The 21,296-nt window shown below is 36.9% G+C and overlaps 1 protein-coding gene across 2 annotated transcripts in view; it reads right to left on the reverse strand.

The window, feature by feature from the left end:
• The window catches only part of LOC138712627 (uncharacterized), a 42,900-nt gene that overhangs the window by 11,992 nt on the left and 9,612 nt on the right, over window positions 1-21,296 (reverse strand). For both annotated transcript variants that reach the window (XM_069844596.1, XM_069844595.1), the window contains exons 3-5: window positions 17,474-17,611; window positions 13,317-13,538; window positions 9,859-10,185 (exon numbers count right to left, since the gene is read on the reverse strand). In XM_069844596.1, coding sequence (XP_069700697.1) covers window positions 9,859-10,185; window positions 13,317-13,538; window positions 17,474-17,611 — 687 coding nt within the window. The remainder of the gene's footprint in view (window positions 1-9,858; window positions 10,186-13,316; window positions 13,539-17,473; window positions 17,612-21,296) is intronic.

Raw genomic sequence — 21,296 nt, forward strand, 5'->3', positions numbered from 1 at the left:
TTTAAATATAATTACTCTTACTGAAGTAATATTCATCTCAATCTTTATTACTTCTTCGCTTCAGAGATCAGTAGATTTTGGAGACACTAACTTTCGAAATAAAGTGACAGATATGTAGAAATTTACTATGCTAATGTCAGACAAAGAATGTCTTAATTTTAAAAAAAGAATGCTGCACATTGTATTGCACTATCTGACATGAAATACTCTCCTGAAAAAATTGTGGGCGAGAAAATTTATCCTTATGTTCAGACTTCCTTGTACAGCAATGTTGATTTATTATTGTTTATTTCTCCAGAGGAAAGATGAGATAAAGTTTGTTTGTAGGGGAGCCTACGAATCTAGCGATAATAAAACGTAAACATATCTGTAGAGACGTAATTTAGTATTGATATTGAAGTTGAATAGTATTTTTTTTTTTCCTCTGCTAAATGAAGCCCATTTAATTTAATTTAATTCTCAAGCTTATACCTACCTAGGGGTCCAGGGTTCTATATTCTCGTTACGAATCTGATTATAATGCAACGTAAGCATAATATGTGATCATACATAATTCAGTATTCATACTGAAACTGTAGATTATTTTATTTTTCTCTGTTAAAATAAGTCTATCTAATTTAATTTTATTCTCTGATTTTTACGTATCTAGAGGTCCAGAGTTCTATAGTCTGGCTAAGAATCCGGCTATAAGAATATAAGCATATCTGTAGGCCTAATTCAGTACTCATATTGAAATTGAAGATTACTTTCTTTTACTTTGTTAAATCAACACTATCTAAAATTTCATTTAATCCTCAAGCTTATACCTACCTGGAGGTCCAGAGTTCTATGTTCTATCACTCTGGCATGGGCAGTATAAGCCTACGAGTGAAGGTAGTTATATATAAGTGAATATGAAAACCGTAACCCAATAATATCGTTAATATATTGAAGGTAAATTTGTATATTAGAAAAAGGTACATAATGTAATATATTATATACAACGCAAGGTTTTTAAAATAGAAACTGAGTTTTGGAATTATAAAATCTCCTCGTTTCTAGCATTCCTGTATTTATTTATATTTTTAGTAGGTTATTTTACGACGCTTTATCAATATCTTAGGTTTATTTAGCATATGAATTAGATGGTGATAATGCCGGTGAAATGAGTCCGGGATTCAGCACCGAAAGTTACCCAGCATTTGCTCATATTGGGTTGAGGGAAAACCCCGGAAAAACCTCAACCAGGTAACTTGCCCCGACTGGAAATCGAACTCGCCTGGTTTCGCCACCAGACGCACTAACCGTTACTCCACAGGTGTGGACCGCGTGTATTTATTTTAAAAGTGAAATGTAATTAAATTGCTTCATCTTATAAAGTTTTTAATGCTCTTAAGCAAGAATGTTGTCAATACTCTTCGTATAATTCATCGAAAAAGAAGCAGGAGTGTTTATGTTTACAATATCAACCAAATATCTCATACATTTAAGCAGTACTTCGTCTTATACCATGTATAATATTCCAATGAAAAGTGAAAATCGTATCCATGGTTATTCTCAACTTTCTTCTTGCTTTCCATGTTCTATAATGTCACTGCTAACACATACTACTAATATAGTCTATTTAAAATATCGTACGATGAAGTAATACACGATTCTAAAAATCGTCAAATAATTAACACTTTTTGCATTATTTCCAGGAGAGGTAAATACAGGTAGCCTACAGTATACCACCTATTTGAATTATCTCTTTGCCCTGTCCGAGAATACGAGATAATGTATGCACTTCTAAACCACACGCCTCTGCAGTCAGATTCTTTGTTTCTAAAAAACTGACACGCATTGCATCATAAGCTAGTCCTTCAGAAAAATTATAATACAGAAAATACAATACCGGTACTCCTCGCCTGCGAGTGTAGGACTATCTTTTTGCGTATAACAAATGAAATACCAGAGCCACTTGCAATCTCTTCAAGAGACATTGTTACGGTAAGTTACACATCACACAAGAGAAAACAGTCCACGTCTGAAATTGAAAATAAACAGAATCTATCTTCGTTTACAGAGAGGGACTTCAGAGCAAAATATGCTGTATATTGTAGGTTGGATATCTCTGTTTAGTCTTAAAGCGATAACACGGGAGTCAGTTGACATACAATTGCCATTCTTGTACTGTTGGATTAGAATTCGGAGCTCTGTCGAATGGCACAGCTTAAAATTCATTACTAGCCATAAATATTGTGCGCGCAAGAAAGAAACTAATACGCAATGCTTCAGCGAGACTTCGCGACAATTTAACTAGGCAACACAGCTTCACTGTTACTGGCTAGTCGAGCTAGACCGGCCTGAACTAGCTCCGCCTTATATGCCTTCTTATTCTGAAAGCGCTTTAACTGCAACATCTCCCACCCATGACCTACAAAGTCCCTTTGTTCCAACGATTTCTTGAGATTTGTCAATGATGTTACTTGCCATGTTAAAGTGGCCCAAATACACTCCCGACATGTGGAAAGGACTGATAGAAAGCTGCAGGAAAAAGTAAATTTGAAGTGAACCATATGGAAAAAAACCAGCTTTTTGACTTTAGTGGATTATCAAAGATATTCATGAAGCAAAAAATATATATATATATATATATATACACACACTACATATAGGGGGTGAAAAAATTACGATTTCAAAGATGTGTAGGACAACATTCTACAACATTCTACTTTAATGGAGTCTGGAGAGACTTCTGACATGAATACTTACCATGAAGTGGAATTGAACAACAGAAAAAATAAAGGAACATGTTTGCCAGCCCTGACTAAGTTTATTCTAAAACAAGATGAGAAGTCATATCCAATAAGGTATGAGAATATGTTAAAATACATAGCAAAAGTATCAGGTGCTTATAATGAAACTAACAGTGTTTAGCATGGTACAGCTCAGACTGTAATGATCATGTAAGTGTGAAACTCGTAGATATACTAATTAGGCAATGGGCTTGCGAATTATGCCAGAAAAATAATTATTTCCAAGGTTTTGCCACCAAGTGAGAATATGGCGCTGTAAGCACTCAAAGTGTGCAATTGTCAGTATGTTCTTCTAGTGACATTAATTTTACTCTGGACGGTACGGTGAATACACAGAACTGCCGCGTATGCTGTGCAGGAACAACCACTGCACTCAGCTCACATTACTGTTTGATGAGGTTTCACAAGCTTCTTCATTCTTGGTCCGTTTTTCTTTGGGAGACGACACCTCACGGACCTGTTAGGTATACAGTGGCATCTGCACGTTATAGGAACTTGCTGACTCCAGCTTTGCAAAAACACAACTTACCACACCATTATTTTCATGCAAGATGGGGCAATACCATATGTTGCTCGCCAGGTAAAAGAATTGCTGCAAGAAACTTTAAGTAACGACCACATCATCTCTAGGCAATTTCCAGATGTGTGGCCTTCAAGATCACCCAGCCTATAGTCTTTTCAGTTCTTGTTTTTCATGAGAAATGAGGGGTATTTTGATCAGTGTTCATTACAGATGCCTGTTGTTAGCAGCAGAGTTGGGGTGTAGTCAGTATATACTGCAGAGCTGTGTCTTCTGCAACTGGTACTGATGATTTTAATTTACTTCTTTTGTGGTTTATGGACGGACAGTATAGAAGAACGTGTTCCAGACTTCATCATGATTATTACACCACAGACAAGTAGGAGTATCAGAAAGGTGAAATCAGTATAGGTACAATTGTGTAACAATGTGATCTGTTCTGGCTCTAGTTAAAAATGTTTGAACATGTCTGGGCAAGTTTTTGTACATTTCCAGGTCATTTGGTTTCTTTTGAACGGACTGTAACATTTTTCCTTTGTCAGAAGAGAGCCAATTGTTGATCAATAGGTTTATAAAATGAGACCTTACTGAAGCAAAGGCACTGGATAGAGATATCACTTGAAGAGGTTGTGGTTACAAATATGTTGCCTGTTTTGCAATATTATCGACTTTCTCGTTTCCAGGTATGCCACAATGACTAGGTATCCAGTGGAATGTTATTTCCTTTTGGAGTTTTTTTACTTTACTTAGTTGTTTCTGAATTGGAATAATTCTATATGCGTATAGGTTTGGTACATATTTTATTATATTAAATCTAGTCCCCTTGGAGTCGGTAAGTATGCAAATAGATTTTTCAGAAATTTGAGTAACACACTGAAGAGCAGCATCAATAGCTAGCAATTCAGTGTCAAGACTGGAGGAGGATGAATATGGTATGAAGTAACTGTCTTGATATTGTGGAATATAATACCCTGCTCCTCATCTCCCATCTTCAGGGTTTAGAGATCCATCTGTATAAATTTGAAGGTAATACTTATATGTGCTGCAGATTAGTTCCACGGCATCCAACTTAAGAATGTGTGGAGGATCATTTTTGGAATGATTTCCTGGAATTTGTATGCTATGTTCTGGAATGACATCCATTTCCATGGAGGAATTTCGTTCATAACTGGAGTTTTAGCAATGAGTGTGTCTGTGATATAGATTGGTATTTCTTCTTTGCTTATTTTATAGATATTACACAGGATATTATCTGACAGTTCGAAGAACATCTGAGATCTGGATGAGGCTTGCAATTTTAAATGTATTTTTAGATCCCTTTTTAATAAATAGTGTCTGTTTGGTTGAATATTACATTCAATTTCTAGGCAACAGTTGATGTGGTTTATGGTACTCCTAAGCATAATCTTAAGGCTGAATTTTGAAGAACAGAAATTTTTTGTAGATGAGTTGCTGATGCTCCTCCCCATATTTCACACCCATAGGTCAATTTTGATCATTTATAAACATTATAAAACGGACGCATTGTCATGATATCTGATCCCCATTCCTTATTCAAGATATTTAATCGTGGTAGACACTGCGAACCAACATTGGTTAAATGTGTTTTCCATAAAAGTTTTTCATCAAAAATTAATCCTAGGATCTTAGGAGTTGGATTGTACTGAATTTCTTGATTATTCAAATAAATGTGAGGTTTATAGTTTTTTAAGCTGTATCTTCTTGTGAAGGCAGTATATTCAGTTTTTGATTGTGAGATAGATTCCATTTGGATGCCCAATTACTGATATTATTTACAGCTGTTTGTATAACTTAAGGTTTTATTTGGATCATTGTTCGTAGCCCATATTGTATCATCATCTGCATAAATATTTATTTTTATCTCAGGTGGAATAGCATCAGGTAAGTCATGTAATATTATATTAAATAAATTTGGACTTAAGACAGAACCATGAGGTATACCACCTGTAATTTTTTGAATAAAGATAAATGATTATTTACAGAGGTTTGAATTGTTCTTTCATTAAGAAAAGAATGTAGAAATCTTAGCAGTCTGCCTTTGATTCCAAGTTTCATAGATTGTAATAAAATGGATCTGTGAGGATATTATCAAAAGCTTCAAAGTTTATCATTACAGCTAATGTTTTCTTTTCTGTGAAACCTTCACAAATTTCTTGAGCAAAATATAAAAGAGCTTCAGTTGTATCACATGATGGTCTAAAGCCAAACTGATATGGGCTTAAAAGATTGAAAGTTTCAAATCTTCAGGTTAATCTTCTGTGGACAATGAGTTCCAGTAATTTAGAAATGGAGAATGTTAGAGATATCGGTCTATATGATTTAGGGTCCAATTTGTCTTTACCTGGTTTGAGAATAGGAATTACAATTGCAGTTGCCCATTGTGCAACTCAAACCAAGAAATGGATTCGGAACACCTCAAAATCTGTGCTTCAGTGGCTGGCCATGATAATATCTTTGAAAAATATTGGATTGCAAGAGGTCAAATGACTTTATTGTCAAACGCCTGGCATTAGAAAACAACAACAATTGCAGTTTTCCAAGTTTTAGTATAAAAGCCTGTTTTCCAAATATTATTCAGGAGATGGAGAATTTCTTGCCTAATTTTATCAGAGGAATTTAATAACATGCTGTTATGGATTTCATCCTCTCCTGTAGCAGAATTGTGTAACTCTGATATTGCCAAGTTTATTTCTTCAGTGGTAAAAGCATTGTCTGTTATATCATTATTATGAAAAATGAGTTGAAAATTACTTGTAAGATATTGTTTTTCTTTGTTCATATATTTAGGCCATGATGAATTATTAGTCAGTCTTTGGGCATAGTGTGAATTTAAGAGTTCTGCCTTTTTAGCATTTTCTGCTATTATTGTTTGATTGTTATCTTTAAGGTGAGTGATGCCTTCTACAGCTTTAAGTCTTTTCCATACATTTGTAGGCGAGTATTTGGGTTTAAGGAGCCAACAAATTGCTGCCAGCTTGTTCTTTTGGCTTCAAGAGACTTCTGAGGTTTGCCCTTGCTTTATTATATTTTATCATCAACTGTCCTAGTTTTCATCCACTGTCATCGAGCAGATTGCTGTTGTTTTCTCATGTACAGTAAGTTAAATCATGATTCCACCAGATGTCTAAACAGACTTTTTGCTGCAATGATGATATCAGTAATTTCTGAAGTTCTGGAATCAATAGTTTTTTGAGACAATGTTGTTTTATCATTAAATTTGTTAAATTGTGTAGTTTCTTTATGGAACTTACACCAGTCTGAGGACTTTATTTTCCATTTTGTTTTAGGTAGGATGTTATCTGGCAAGTTATTTGTAGAAAATGAAAATGTAATACAAACAGGAAGATGATCACTTGGCAGATCTTCCCCAACACTCCAGTTTTTGAAGTTATATATGTTAGATGAGCAGAAAGAGAGATCTAGAGTGCTTCCACACTGATATGTTGCTGTTTTGTTGTCTTTAATTAAAATGATGTCATTATTCAGTAACCATTTGCAGATTATGTTTCCATATTGATTTGAAGGTCCATTATTCCATATGTAATGTTTACTGTTAAAGTCAGCAACTATGATAAACTTGTGATCAGACGGGATCAATTGTTCTATATCATCCATTGCTAGGTTTAGGCCTGGAGATATATATACACTGACAAGTGAAAATGAAATGTTATTCTGAAGTAATAATTTTGTCCTGATGTATTCAATTTGGCCTTTAAATTGTTGTTTACATTCAATTACATGAATGCAGTTGTGGATCATGGTGACAACACCTCCACCCTCTATCTTCACGAAACAGATTAAAAAATTTGTAGTCAGCAAATTTGTAAAATATCATTAATCTGAAAATATTCTTGTATGCATATTATAGAAGGCTTTTGTCTTGAACTTCTTGCTTTAATAAATTCATTTTGTTTCTTAAAGACCTAGAGTTTCATTGTACAATTTTTAGTGTGTCTGTATCTTTTTCGTTAATGTTGCCTTTTTGTTTTAATTCTCGGTCTTTAAATGTGCTACCCAATGAGACATGGAATTTATTCTTTTTAGCCTCATTTTTTTATTACAGAGAATGGATTTTGCTTCTGCATTGGACTGACACCATACTTCAATCCTTTTGGTATTATATTTGCCTCTTTGTCTCAGTGTACGGTTCTTTTCAGTATTAAACTTGGCTCTGATTGACTGAATGGTGTGACTTTTGGTGTTCCAAATAAGTACTTTAGTTCGATTCTTGGTATCTCTCAGTGCAGTCCCTACCCAGAGATCTGATTGAGGGACTATTTTACCTCTGGAGAATTTTACACTGAGGGACTCCATGTATCATAAGCTTTAATAGTGAAAAATATTGTGGTGTTAATGCAGCTTGCGTGAGTACCTCTTTGTTACTTGTTACTTAAACAACACCACGTCAAGGTGATGGCATCATAAATAAAAAATATTAAAATATTCAATGACTATAGCAACTGAAAACATATTTCCTTCTTTCTCTCAAAAGTAATAAATTGTTACTTGGATCACTAAGGTTTTCAGGTATCCATATTGAGAATGCATTAAAGCGATTTTACCATAAATCAATTGCTTCTACATTTTAACTTACTAGAATTAATCTTCCTCTGGATAGGGACCAATGGCAGATTTATTTGAGGGCGGAAATGAACCTCCAAATTCTTTAAAAGCCATTTGTAAGTAAGTAAGGTACCTCCTGAATGGCTATAGACAGAGTAAAGAAACTTTGCACACATAATGACAACCGTCTGTGCATGAAGTGGTGCATGTATGTACACATATGATTATTCGTAAGAAAGCTGTGATTTTTTTATGTTGGGCAGTGAAGTTGAAAAGGCAAAAGAAACAAAAAATCGAAGTCATTTTTTTTAAATTAATGAAGTATATATTGACCAGGAAATAACCAATGCACCATTTCATTATAGGGAGTCTTAGCTTCATTTTAAACTTTTAGGAAATTGATTATTTTTATGTGAAGCGCACATAAATGTTTACTGAAAATAGAAATAATGTTTAATACATGATATATAAAAGAACCTGGGCACATTTTTCAACAAACAATTTGACAAAAATAATGCACATGTATTTTAGCAATATCTGATACAAAATTTTCAAGAAGATACTGCAGTGAAAATTGTATAAATTACAAAAAACTAAGTAGCATGTCGCTAAGAATGACCAAATTCCTTGAAAGAGATGAAGAAAACATAACAGAAGGCAAATTGGCACTTCCCGGGCTTGAAATAAAAAATGATGACATCACTCCTGATGCTGCATGTAATACTAAAAGTGTCAGTAACAATGACTATAGTAGAGGGAAAGAAGAGATCGCGTGTTCAACTGCAGCTGAGATCCTCATGAGGTTTTTGAAGCAAGGAGACAACAATTCTTGGGCACTATTTTACCTCAGAAAATTAGAATTGAGATCCTAACAAAATATTGCCGATAGTAGACTTCTATAAAAGAAGACAGAAATCAGGTAAGAAAAATGAAAATGGATTATCCAACTTTTCCGATTAACTGTTCCTTCTCTTCCCTGAATTTCTACTGTGTTCGTCTTATTGTTATTTCGTCAACAACTGTACTTCAAACAAAGACGTATTTACGTCAAAAATAAATTCCTTCAGATATGGCTGTGGACATCGCAGAATATAACTTCCAGAACACAAAAATCTTCGAACAACACTTAACCTGTATTTATGAATACTGAAGGTAACCAACCCTGTTATTATTCGGTTGAGAAGCTTTTATCATCCAGTCTGCCGTCAAAAAATCTGAAAGTTAGAATTTATAAAACAGTTATATTATCATTGGTTGTGAAGCTTGGACTCTCACTTTGAGAGAGGAACATAGGTTAAGGGTGTTTGAGAATAAGGTGCTTAGGAAAATATTTGGGGCTAAGAAGGATGAAGTTACAGGAGAATGGAGAAAGTTACACAACACAGAACTGCACACATTGTATTCTTCACCTGACATAATTAGGAACATTAAATCCAGACATTTGAGATGGGCAGGGCATGTGGCACATATGGGCGAATCCAGAAATGCATATAGAGTTAGTTGGGAGGCCGGAGGGAAAAAGACGTTTGGGGAGGCCAAGACGTAGATGGGAAGATATTAAAATAGATTTGAGGGAGGTGGAATATAATGGAGAGACTGGATTACTCTTGCTCAGGATAGGGACCAATGGTGCGCTTATGTGAGAGCGGCAATGAACCTCCGGGTTCCTTAAAAGCCAGTAAATAAGTAAGTAAGAAGGTGAAGAACACAAAGCTAAAAAATTTGGAACAAGAGAAGAATAGTACATGCGGTAAGATACTCCTATTTTCGCAAATTTCAATTTAAACTATCCAAAACAAAAATTGGGTGAACTTCGCTAACAATATCAACTTCTCTGAATAATGACAGCAATAATTTGCAGAGGACATTGCAAAATCACGTTCATACTTGAAAAGGGAAAGATATTATAGCATACAGAAAGCAAGCAATTGAGGGTTTATAAAAAAATAATTTTTTGTAACTCACTATTACACTTACGCACAATAATGTTGGGAGATCTGGACACACGACACACACCATCAGCGCACCTGTCGCTCAGAATGCACACCTCGAAGTAGAACTGGCCAGAGCTGGGGAACGAGTTGAAAGCATAGCTGAGCTGCATCGTGTCGTCAGCTGTTCCTCTCACTGTCTCACTGGCTTCGAGCTGCTCGTCTGCTCCATCCATACTGTGGAACACCTGGATCCTGTAGTCCAGGACGCCGAACCTCTGTGGAGCTTGCTGCCATCTGACCACGAACACTGGCAACTCAGAGATGTCCACGTACATCAGTGATGTCCAGTTTTGCAGGCTCGTGTCTGGAGCTGGAATAGAATGGCTGGTTGATTCATTTCCAACTTGCTCATTGGTGTGCCTTCTGTGTGCCTTACTTACTTACTGGCTTTTAAGGAACCCGGAGGTTCATTGCCACCCTCACACAAGCTCGCCACTGCTCCCTATATATTGACTACACCCCAACTCTGGCTACTAGCAACAGGCATCTATACATAATTTTGAAACAAATCTTAAAAATGAAACATGAGAATCTGTATATAGTCAAAGTGATATGAACAATAAATTCAACAAGTTCCATAAAACTTTCTAAATATTTTTGAATCCAGTTTACCTGTTAAGTATAAAAATGCAAAAAAGTATGCAACAATAGATGGATTACACAGGGTATTAAAATCTCATGCAAAACCAAGAGATCATTATATATACAGAGCAGAAATAATAATGATACAAACTTAAAACAACACTATAAAATTATTAAAAAATATTACACAAAGTGATCCAAAAAGCTAAAGAATTACACTATAATACAACAATACAAAACTCTGATAATAAAATCGAAACACCTTGGAACATAATTAAAAAGGAAAGTGGACGATCAAAAAGTAATGTAACAAACTATACCTTTATATCTAACAATACAAAAACGTCAGACCCAAATAAAATTGCAACAAAATTTCCAAATATTCAAATATTTCCAACAAACAAACAAATAATTGCAATTATTAAAAATCTAAAGTAAAAAGCTCCTCAGGGTATGATAAAATAACAAGCGAAATATTAAAAGTGAGTTCACATATTTTAGCTAGGTACCCTCCACAAAACTGGCTTCATTTACACACTGATCTCCAGGGTAGAACACATCACTAGAAGCTGAATGACCTGTTGACACAACACTAACTTGCGATTTTGTTAAACCCTGTTTCCCTTTCAAACTTCCACTTTTCAACCAGTTATCCATTTTAATGTGAACGGAAACGATTGATACACAACTTACAACTTACTGCATTTGCCACAAGGAAAGAAGAAGTAGGCTATTGTTGAAAATACAAAATTAAATGTAGGTAAGTTTGTTGAAATTCCACATTAACATCTAAAATCAAAGGCCTGACTGCCATGTAACCGTTCCTTAGTCGGGTCGCGGTACTGTTGTTAGTATTGTTAGAACACAAAGAAGCTGCCAGACTAAATTTCCATTGTAGCGAAATCAAATGCATTCCTAACATTGTTACATAACTGTAAATCAGGCATTGGCGATAAATATTAATTTATTGTGAAAATAATGTGATAAATTCCCGATGTTACACATATGTAACAAGAGCCATTATAGAATTAATTTAATTTTAAAATAATAATAATAATAATAATAATAATAATAATAATAATTATTATTATTATTATTATTATTATGACAATGCCGCAGAAATGGAGGAAACAATAATAGGCCTAACCTCGAAACCCATCATTACGGAAAAGTTTTGGCAAACCCCCTAGGAGGTTCGCGAACCACAGGTTGGGAAACGTAGCATTATACCAATACAATACAAGTAAAATAGAGAAAAATTTACAGAAGAAACTGAACAAAAATGACATCTCATTTCACAAATTGAAGTATCTGCAGATAAACTTAACAAAGCCATTTCTATCATCATCATCATCATCATCATCATCCAAACAAATATAAGGCCCAAGGCCTGTTACAGCCTCAGTGAGTCATTCTCAGTCCACCTTTTTTTGGACAGCCCAAAGATTTCTTCCCCTCGGGACAGTATAGAAGCATGGCTTTTGGAAGTCTATTACGATTCATTTGTTGGACATGGTTTTTCCACTGCAGCTGGTACTTGTTTATAAACTGTGAGAGTGATTGTAACTGAAGTTCTTGCATGATATCCTCATTTCTTTTGTGATCCAAGCGACTATATCCTAGTGTTGCTCTCATAAATTTTATTTGACAGGCCGTTATTCTGCTGATATCCTTACAGCCTATTTCTCATTGTCCATGCTTCACTTTCGTAACATAGTACAGGTCCAGCTAAGGTTTTATACAAACATATTCTTGTGTGTTGCTGTATTAGGGAAGGCTTCATAATTTTGTTGATTATTCCCATTGTTTTAATATATTTACACATTTTAGAAGTCATATCTGTTTCAGAAGACTGCTGATCTTCTTGCAAAAAGAGGCCGTGACCTACTTCAAAAGTTCATTTCTATAAAAACAATACTGTAATTAAAAACAGATACAAAGACCAACACAACCAAGAATTACACAACAAAGCCAAGTACAAAAAGTGGAATAGCCTATCGTTATTAATAAACTAGAAACCATCCCTTGCAAAACTACAGCAGCAAAATTCAGAACATGACTGTTAAGCGAAGGATTAAACAATAACCCAGACCTCACTATGTATGTGAGCAAGAAGAAGAAATGACTGAATCCTGTGATGCCCTACCTGCTGGATCCATAATAGAAAAATACTGGAGAGCAAGAGCACTAATGGCTTCACTGCCAAGGGCAACAATAACAAATTTATACATATGAAGAGTACAGAGGAAAAACAATCGAAGCCACAATTCTCTTAAGGGTGATGTCATAATCTAATTCAGTTTATTACTGAAAAATATATAAAAGAGAATTATCACCACGAATACAGTCGTCATTTCCTACTTTTTCATTAGAAACAGCAATAAATTTTGCAGTAATATACTGGATTTGATGATGACATCACCCTTAAGATAATCGTGACTTCGATTGTTTTCCCCTGTACTGTTCATATGTATATTATGATTACGTACGAGCTCTCTATCATTACATTTCAAGCTTGTTTTCTTCCAAAATAATGTCAATCCTTGTCTAAAAGTTTGTGTTATTGCGCATGTCACTTGAAAACTCGTTCAGTCCATAGACCAGTGGATAAAAAACTAGCCCAGTCCTTTCATAAAAATGCGTTTTAAGATGACTCTTCAATTGTAGTCTGACATGTATCCAAATATGGGAATGAATGTCCTTTCCCAAATGAACTGAAAGAAAATATCAAGATATATTAACTTCTCACCCAAACAACTCATTGGTTTTGGAGAACATATTCTGCTGACACAACCTGCTGCAACTTGTAGCAGAACGCAGTCACATGACCCAGGGAATTATGTCTGAGTTGGCACGTACCAGTGTACTTGTAGAGGGGTAGCATTATCTCGTACTGTCGGTACTCGACGTGATGCAGGTCTTCAGCTCTGTACTCAAATGTGAATGGCGTTCCCTCATACTCAGACTTAGTCCAGTGGCAGTCATAGAACAGCTCAGGCACACTCAACTTTGCAGTCACTGTGATCTGCCTGCAGAAGTGTCTGTTCTCGTACCCGTGTTGTCTGTATCGGAACCGCAAACCTGAGAGCAGATAATAAACCACATTTATTCCTGGATCCTGCAGATATGGGCGAGAAGTCCCACAACACCTTTCTTTCTGTAAAACAGATCTGCTAGAGATATTCGTATAACAGGTGGGAGACATCTGGCGGACGTATTTCGAGGTGTGATTATGACAGAGGACATCTGGTGAAACCTGAGGAAAACCACAATAAAATCACAACAGTACCTCAATTCCCTGCAATTTCAAGGCTGCATAATGCGGGTATGAGCATGTTCAATGTGGAAAAGAAACTTGTGGCTGCTGTGTGGGTCCATATAGTGAGAATGAGAATCCAAAGCCACACTTTTAACAAAAATAGTTCTTTGTGCCAACTAATTTCTTATACATATGGGGAACACACTAGCAAAATATTATAAAATTTACTCAATGAATGAAGAAAGTACACAGTGAAAAAATTATGATACCACACCTAACACCATTGGACTCTAATATTCTCCTGTGAAATTTCGTCTGTGTGCCACGCGTGCGAGGATAACTATTATTGTTATTTTGTGAAGCTGTTGTTGAGTGTGAGTGAAATTACTGTGTTACGGTCATGGTATTGGTTTGTTTCAGGAAACCATGATGCTGAAAATAGATAAATAACTATTACTTCTTATATTTAAAACCATGCATAACCTTCACAGACTCGGTGTCCAACTATGCAGCAAGTTACAAGTCGAAACTACCAGTAGTGCGAACCACATGGAGGTTATGGATCAAAATCACCTGCCACTAAGCCACATGCTGCATGAACCACATGGAGGTTACGGATCAAAATCACCTGCCACTAAGCCACATGCTGCATGAACTACATGGAGGTTATGGATCAAAATCGCCTGCCACTAAGCCACATGCTGCATGAACTACATGGAGGTTACGGATCAAAATCGCCTGCCACTAAGCCACATGCTGCATGAACTACATGGAGGTTACGGATCAAAATCACCTGCCACTAAGCCACATGCTGCATGAACTACATGGTGGTTACGGATCAAAATCGCCTGCCACTAAGCCACATGCTGCATGAAGTATATGGTGGTTACGGATCAAAATCGCCTGCCACTAAGCCACATGCTGCATGAACTACATGGTGGTTATGGATCAAAATCGCCTGCCACTAAGTCACATGCTGCATGAACTATATGGTGGTTACGGATCAAAATCGCCTGCCACTAAGCCACATGCTGCATGAACTATATGGTGGTTACGGATCAAAATTGCCTGCCACTAAGCCACATGCTGCATGAACTACATGCAGGTTATGGATCAAAATCGCCTGCCACTAAGCAACATGCTGCATGAACTACATGGAGGTTACGGATCAAAATCGCCTGCCACTAAGCCACATGCTGCATGAACTACATGGAGGTTACGGATCAAAATCGCCTGCCACTAAGCAACATGCTGCATGAACTACATGGAGGTTACGGATCAAAATCGCCTGCCACTAAGCAACATGCTGCATGAACTACATGGAGGTTACGGATCAAAATCGCCTGCCACTAAGCCACAAGCTGCATGAACTACATGGAGGTTACGGATCAAAATCGCCTGCCACTAAGCAACATGCTGCATGAACTACATGGAGGTTACGGATCAAAATCGCCTGTCACTAAGCCACAAGCTGCATGAACTACATGGAGGTTATGGATCAAAATCGCCTGCATGAACTACATGGAGGTTACGGATCAAAATCGCCTGCCACTAAGCCACATGCTGCATGAACTACATGGAGGTTATGGATCAAAATTGCCTGCCACTTAGACAGTGCTGCATGAACTACATGGAGTTTTCGATCAAAATCGCCTGCCACTAAGCCACATGCTGCATGAACTACATGGTGGTTACGGATCAAAATCGCCTGCCACTAAGCCACATGCTGCATGAACTACATGGAGGTTATGGATCAAAATCGCCTGCCACTAAGCCACATGCTGCATGAACTACATGGAGGTTATGGATCAAAATTGCCTGCCACTAAGCCACATGCTGCATGAACTACATGGTGGTTATGGATCAAAATCGCCTGCCACTAAGCCACACGCTGCATGAACTACATGGAGGTTATGGATCAAAATCGCCTGCCACTAAGCCACATGCTGCATGAACTACATGGAGGTTATGGATCAAAATCGCCTGCCACTAAGCCACATGCTGCATGAACTACATGGAGGTTATGGATCAAAATTGCCTGCCACTAAGCCACATGCTGCATGAACTACATGGTGGTTATGGATCAAAATCGCCTGCCACTAAGCCACACGCTGCATGAACTACATGGAGGTTATGGATCAAAATCGCCTGCCACTAAGCCACATGCTGCATGAACTACATGGAGGTTATGGATCAAAATTGCCTGCCACTTAGACAATGCTGCATGAACTACATGGAGTTTTGGATCAAAATCGCCTGCCACTAAGCAACATGCTGCATGAACTACATGGAGGTTATGGATCAAAATTGCCTGCCACTAAGCAGCATGCTGCATGAACTACATGGTGGTTATGGATCAAAATCGCCTGCCACTAAGTCACATGCTGCATGAACTATATGGTGGTTACGGATCAAAATCGCCTGCCACTAAGCCACATGCTGCATGAACTATATGGTGGTTACGGATCAAAATTGCCTGCCACTAAGCCACATGCTGCATGAACTACATGCAGGTTATGGATCAAAATCGCCTGCCACTAAGCAACATGCTGCATGAACTACATGGAGGTTACGGATCAAAATCGCCTGCCACTAAGCCACATGCTGCATGAACTACATGGAGGTTACGGATCAAAATCGCCTGCCACTAAGCAACATGCTGCATGAACTACATGGAGGTTACGGATCAAAATCGCCTGCCACTAAGCCACAAGCTGCATGAACTACATGGAGGTTACGGATCAAAATCGCCTGCCACTAAGCAACATGCTGCATGAACTACATGGAGGTTACGGATCAAAATCGCCTGTCACTAAGCCACAAGCTGCATGAACTACATGGAGGTTATGGATCAAAATCGCCTGCATGAACTACATGGAGGTTACGGATCAAAATCGCCTGCCACTAAGCCACATGCTGCATGAACTACATGGAGGTTATGGATCAAAATTGCCTGCCACTTAGACAGTGCTGCATGAACTACATGGAGTTTTCGATCAAAATCGCCTGCCACTAAACCACATGCTGCATGAACTACATGGTGGTTACGGATCAAAATCGCCTGCCACTAAGCCACATGCTGCATGAACTACATGGAGGTTATGGATCAAAATCGCCTGCCACTAAGCCACATGCTGCATGAACTACATGGAGGTTATGGATCAAAATTGCCTGCCACTAAGCCACATGCTGCATGAACTACATGGTGGTTATGGATCAAAATCGCCTGCCACTAAGCCACACGCTGCATGAACTACATGGAGGTTATGGATCAAAATCGCCTGCCACTAAGCCACATGCTGCATGAACTACATGGAGGTTATGGATCAAAATCGCCTGCCACTAAGCCACATGCTGCATGAACTACATGGAGGTTATGGATCAAAATTGCCTGCCACTAAGCCACATGCTGCATGAACTACATGGTGGTTATGGATCAAAATCGCCTGCCACTAAGCCACACGCTGCATGAACTACATGGAGGTTATGGATCAAAATCGCCTGCCACTAAGCCACATGCTGCATGAACTACATGGAGGTTATGGATCAAAATTGCCTGCCACTTAGACAATGCTGCATGAACTACATGGAGTTTTGGATCAAAATCGCCTGCCACTAAGCAACATGCTGCATGAACTACATGGAGGTTATGGATCAAAATTGCCTGCCACTTAGACAATGCTGCATGGTTCCTTTTGGCCCAGACCTGAACCAAACACATTGCATATTGAAAAGGATTGAAATCTTTATTACATACTTGTCCACTGTATGCCTGTGAACGTGACATTGAAGATTGAAAACCGATATCCTGGTATTTCATAAGGATAAGTCTTGAGAGTAATGGCTCCAAGGGATGAGGAAGGGGTGCCACCACTCAGTATCCAGTGCACGCACTCTACAACAAATGACAAATAATACTACCAATATATATCTTGATGAACAACTTTTAACATTATAATACTTAGGAATATAATATATAAAAATTACTTTCATGTGTTAATAAAGAAATAAGTTTATAAATATCTAGCTGAAACTAGTCAACTAGGCATTTATAATTCAAAATTAACACGTGAAAGTAATCACTAGAGCTAGGATTCGTATGTAGTAAAACCTAATATTTTTAGTCGGTATAGTTTATAAACATGCACGCCGTGCCCCCCACTTCTTATACTTGCCATTCTTATCATTCAGTACTTCCATTAGTTAGCGCTAAGAATCTTTAATCCTGTTAACCACCACTTACAAAATAGCAGGGGGTTTAAAAGCTGCATTGTCTAGTCCTTGTGACTTTTCTTGCATTTCGAATTTTGTCAACCAGACTTAAAACCTTCTTAACCAGCATCACATCGACTCAACTATACTTGGCATCATTCTTAACTCTTACTACATATAAATCCTATTATATTCCTAAGTAATATTACCAATATAGTTACACAAGTCCAAACAGAGCCAAGGTACTGTTTTCCCGGGGGGAATGGATAGGATTCCCCCCTCCATTAATGATTTTGTCCCAAGAATTCCCACCACTAAAATATCCCGGGGGGGGGGGCGGTTTATTATAACGAGACAAACAGCGAAACATACACTACTAAAAAATTTTCATTTCAAGAATAATTTTTCCTTAGATGACTAAAAATAATGCATTAAACTTTATGAATATCAATTGAAATACCAGCAACAATCGATTGGAATAATTGAATTCGCTTCGCACTGGTAATGCAGTCGCGAAGCTCAATACGTAGTAAATATGCAAACATTAGATAGCTGCTCACCACTAGGATCGCTAATATCGCCTCATTACAGGCAATGCAAAATAGTACTGTCACAGTCTATTGTTTCTAGCACCTTCAAAACTAAAGCTTCGTGACTGTATTTACTAGACTGTTATATACAGTACTAGCCACAGTCAATCGAACCCAGGCATTGTCAAAGAAAGCAGAAGGCTTTGAGATGACGACAATGTTAAACGGAAGGCTTTGAATTATAATGAGCCGACGACAATGACACCATCTTGTGACTGTGAGTTGTAATTAGTTTAGGCCTATTACAAAAACATCTGTTAGGAAGGTGGTCAACAGTGAAAAGCGTTTCATTGTCGCTTACAAAGGAAAGCGCCTGGGCTGAAATGAGCAGTGAAAGAAACTGTAAATAATGATTGTTGTCAGTCTATCTATTGAAACAGACGAGCGAACATTGAAAACGAACGCAATGAAACGTAAAAAAGTGGATTAATTACCCAGTTCTTTAAACGTGATAATCATCATCATCATCATCATCCTTCACGAATTAGGCCTCTGTAGACCTGTTTCGGCCCCATCTAGCAGTCTTCTTAACGGTCTTCCTGGTCGACGATGTCCTCTAGGTTTATATTGCATCATAATTTTTGGGATTCTTGAATTTTCCATTCTTCTTACATGATCTAGCCAATTGAATTTGTATATGGTGATTTTTTCTTCTACTGACTCTACTTCTAATTGTTCTAAAATTTCTTCATTCCTTTTTCGGTCTAAAAGAGTATATCCTGCTGTTCTCCTGAAAAATTTCATTTCCGTTGCTTTGATTCTGTTCATGTCTTTTTTCTTTAATGTCCAAATCTCGCTTCCGTATAGAAGGGTGGGTAATGCTAGTGTATTATATATTTTTATTCTTGTAGATTTTTGTACTAATTTAGCTTTTAATGTATTGTTTATTATTCCTAGAATTTGTGTAAATTTGGTAATTTTCTTGTTCACATCTTTTTCATTTTGATAAGATATTTCACAACCCAGATTAATACTAATATACCATCAGTAGATTCAGTGATATTGCAAGATTCGGTAAGTGAAAATGTGCGGGAAAACAAAAGTAAAACGACTAACGATCTCTTTTAATGAAGATAGAAATAAAGTTTTAAGCCATGACGGAGGTGAACTTACGTCATCATCATCAAACAGTGACAGTGGGATAGGAAATAACTTTTCAACGTCTTGGCAGAAAAATCGCCCATAGTTAATATTTACTAATGAAAAAGACGGACTAGTGATGTTTTGCAGTGCTTGTGTTAAACATTCTCAGCAAGTGTGCAAAACAATTAGAACTTCATCTAGTGATTTACCTTGGTCAGGAGACGGTATAGCAAAGAAAAATAAGAAGAACCTTGATGCCATACAAACATGAAAAAAGTTATTCATTTGGATTGTGTGCAGCAGGAAAAAATATGCAAAAAGCAGATCCTAGAAACATGTACAGTAAATGCTCATGAGCTATACTTAAAAAATCAAAAGGAAAAATTAGATGCAACTGTTAAGGTGTTACGATCAGTTTATGTGGCCGCAAAAAGAGAGTGGAATTTTTGGTGACCATCCAGAATTTGTACAGCTACAAATTGCGAATGGCGTAGATATGGGTGCTTCATTGTCTTGTGCTGTATTGTTACAAGCATTACAATGCACATCTTTAATTTTTCAAAAGAAGATCTCCTTCTATTGTCCCTCAGACAAGATTTATATTATTTTCTTCATTCTTGTATACCTTAAATAAATAAATAAGACTTCACTGTGTTAAAATTTTAAATAAAGATGTTATTGTACCTGATTGATTAGTTTCGATGTGTTTCACATCAACTGGAATTGAACACATCAAAACTAGTCAACCAGGCACAATAACATTTTTATTAAAAAAGTTAACACAGTAAAGTCGTTATTTATTTAAATAACTTAACAGTTAATCAGTGAGAAACTTTGTTCTGCATCACAGGATGTGATAGGTGCACAAAACAAATATAACTCACAGATCTGTATCAAGTAAACAAGATGTTGATCTTGTTAGTTTACATATTAAGACGATATATTCCGTAGTTGAATACCCAATATTTATTTCTAAAAGTGAGTTTAGCCTTCCCTTTAGTTTCTTGGTGATCGGCGTAGATTGAACTCCACTAATTGTTTGTGATAGTGTGTCAACCAGTCTGAGAACTTCGGGCATTTCTATTTCTGACTTTTCTAGAAGTGTGAATGTTTTTGGACACACATTCAAAGTTATTTTTCATGAATTTAAATATTTACTGATGTACTGTTCAGTTATTCCAATAAATAAATAACGTCTTCACTGTGTTAACATTATAAATGTTTGATGTTATGTTACCTGATTGACTAGTTTCGATGCTGTTTGCATTATGCTCTGAATCCTAGTGAGTTTCAGCACTGGAAGGTCACTCCAAACTTTAAAGCAATATTTGAGATAAAAAACATCACTGTGTTAGGTAAACATGATCATCAAAAATCCGTGTAATTAAGTTAATTGTTTTGCAGAGGTTAGAGTGAGGCAGTGTGCTACCTTGAATGAAGATCATGTTTTCCAGGTCGTGATTCCTCAGTCTAGGGATGATGAAGTTCTGTACCATACTATCGTGGCATTCCCCGTCTATCATTTCACTGTTGTTTTCTTCGAATTGCCAAGTAAAGCCACAGCATACAGACCCATGAAGACCTTGTCAAATAAGAATCTGGTCATTTTCAGACCAAATTCTACTACTACATGTGTAAAAGAAGTGTCCTTTATTTTGCTAGCACATATAATGCAAAATTCTCTTTCCTGCTTGT

This window comes from Periplaneta americana, chromosome 13 (assembly GCF_040183065.1).
Source record: "Periplaneta americana isolate PAMFEO1 chromosome 13, P.americana_PAMFEO1_priV1, whole genome shotgun sequence".
NCBI lineage: Eukaryota > Metazoa > Arthropoda > Insecta > Blattodea > Blattidae > Periplaneta > Periplaneta americana.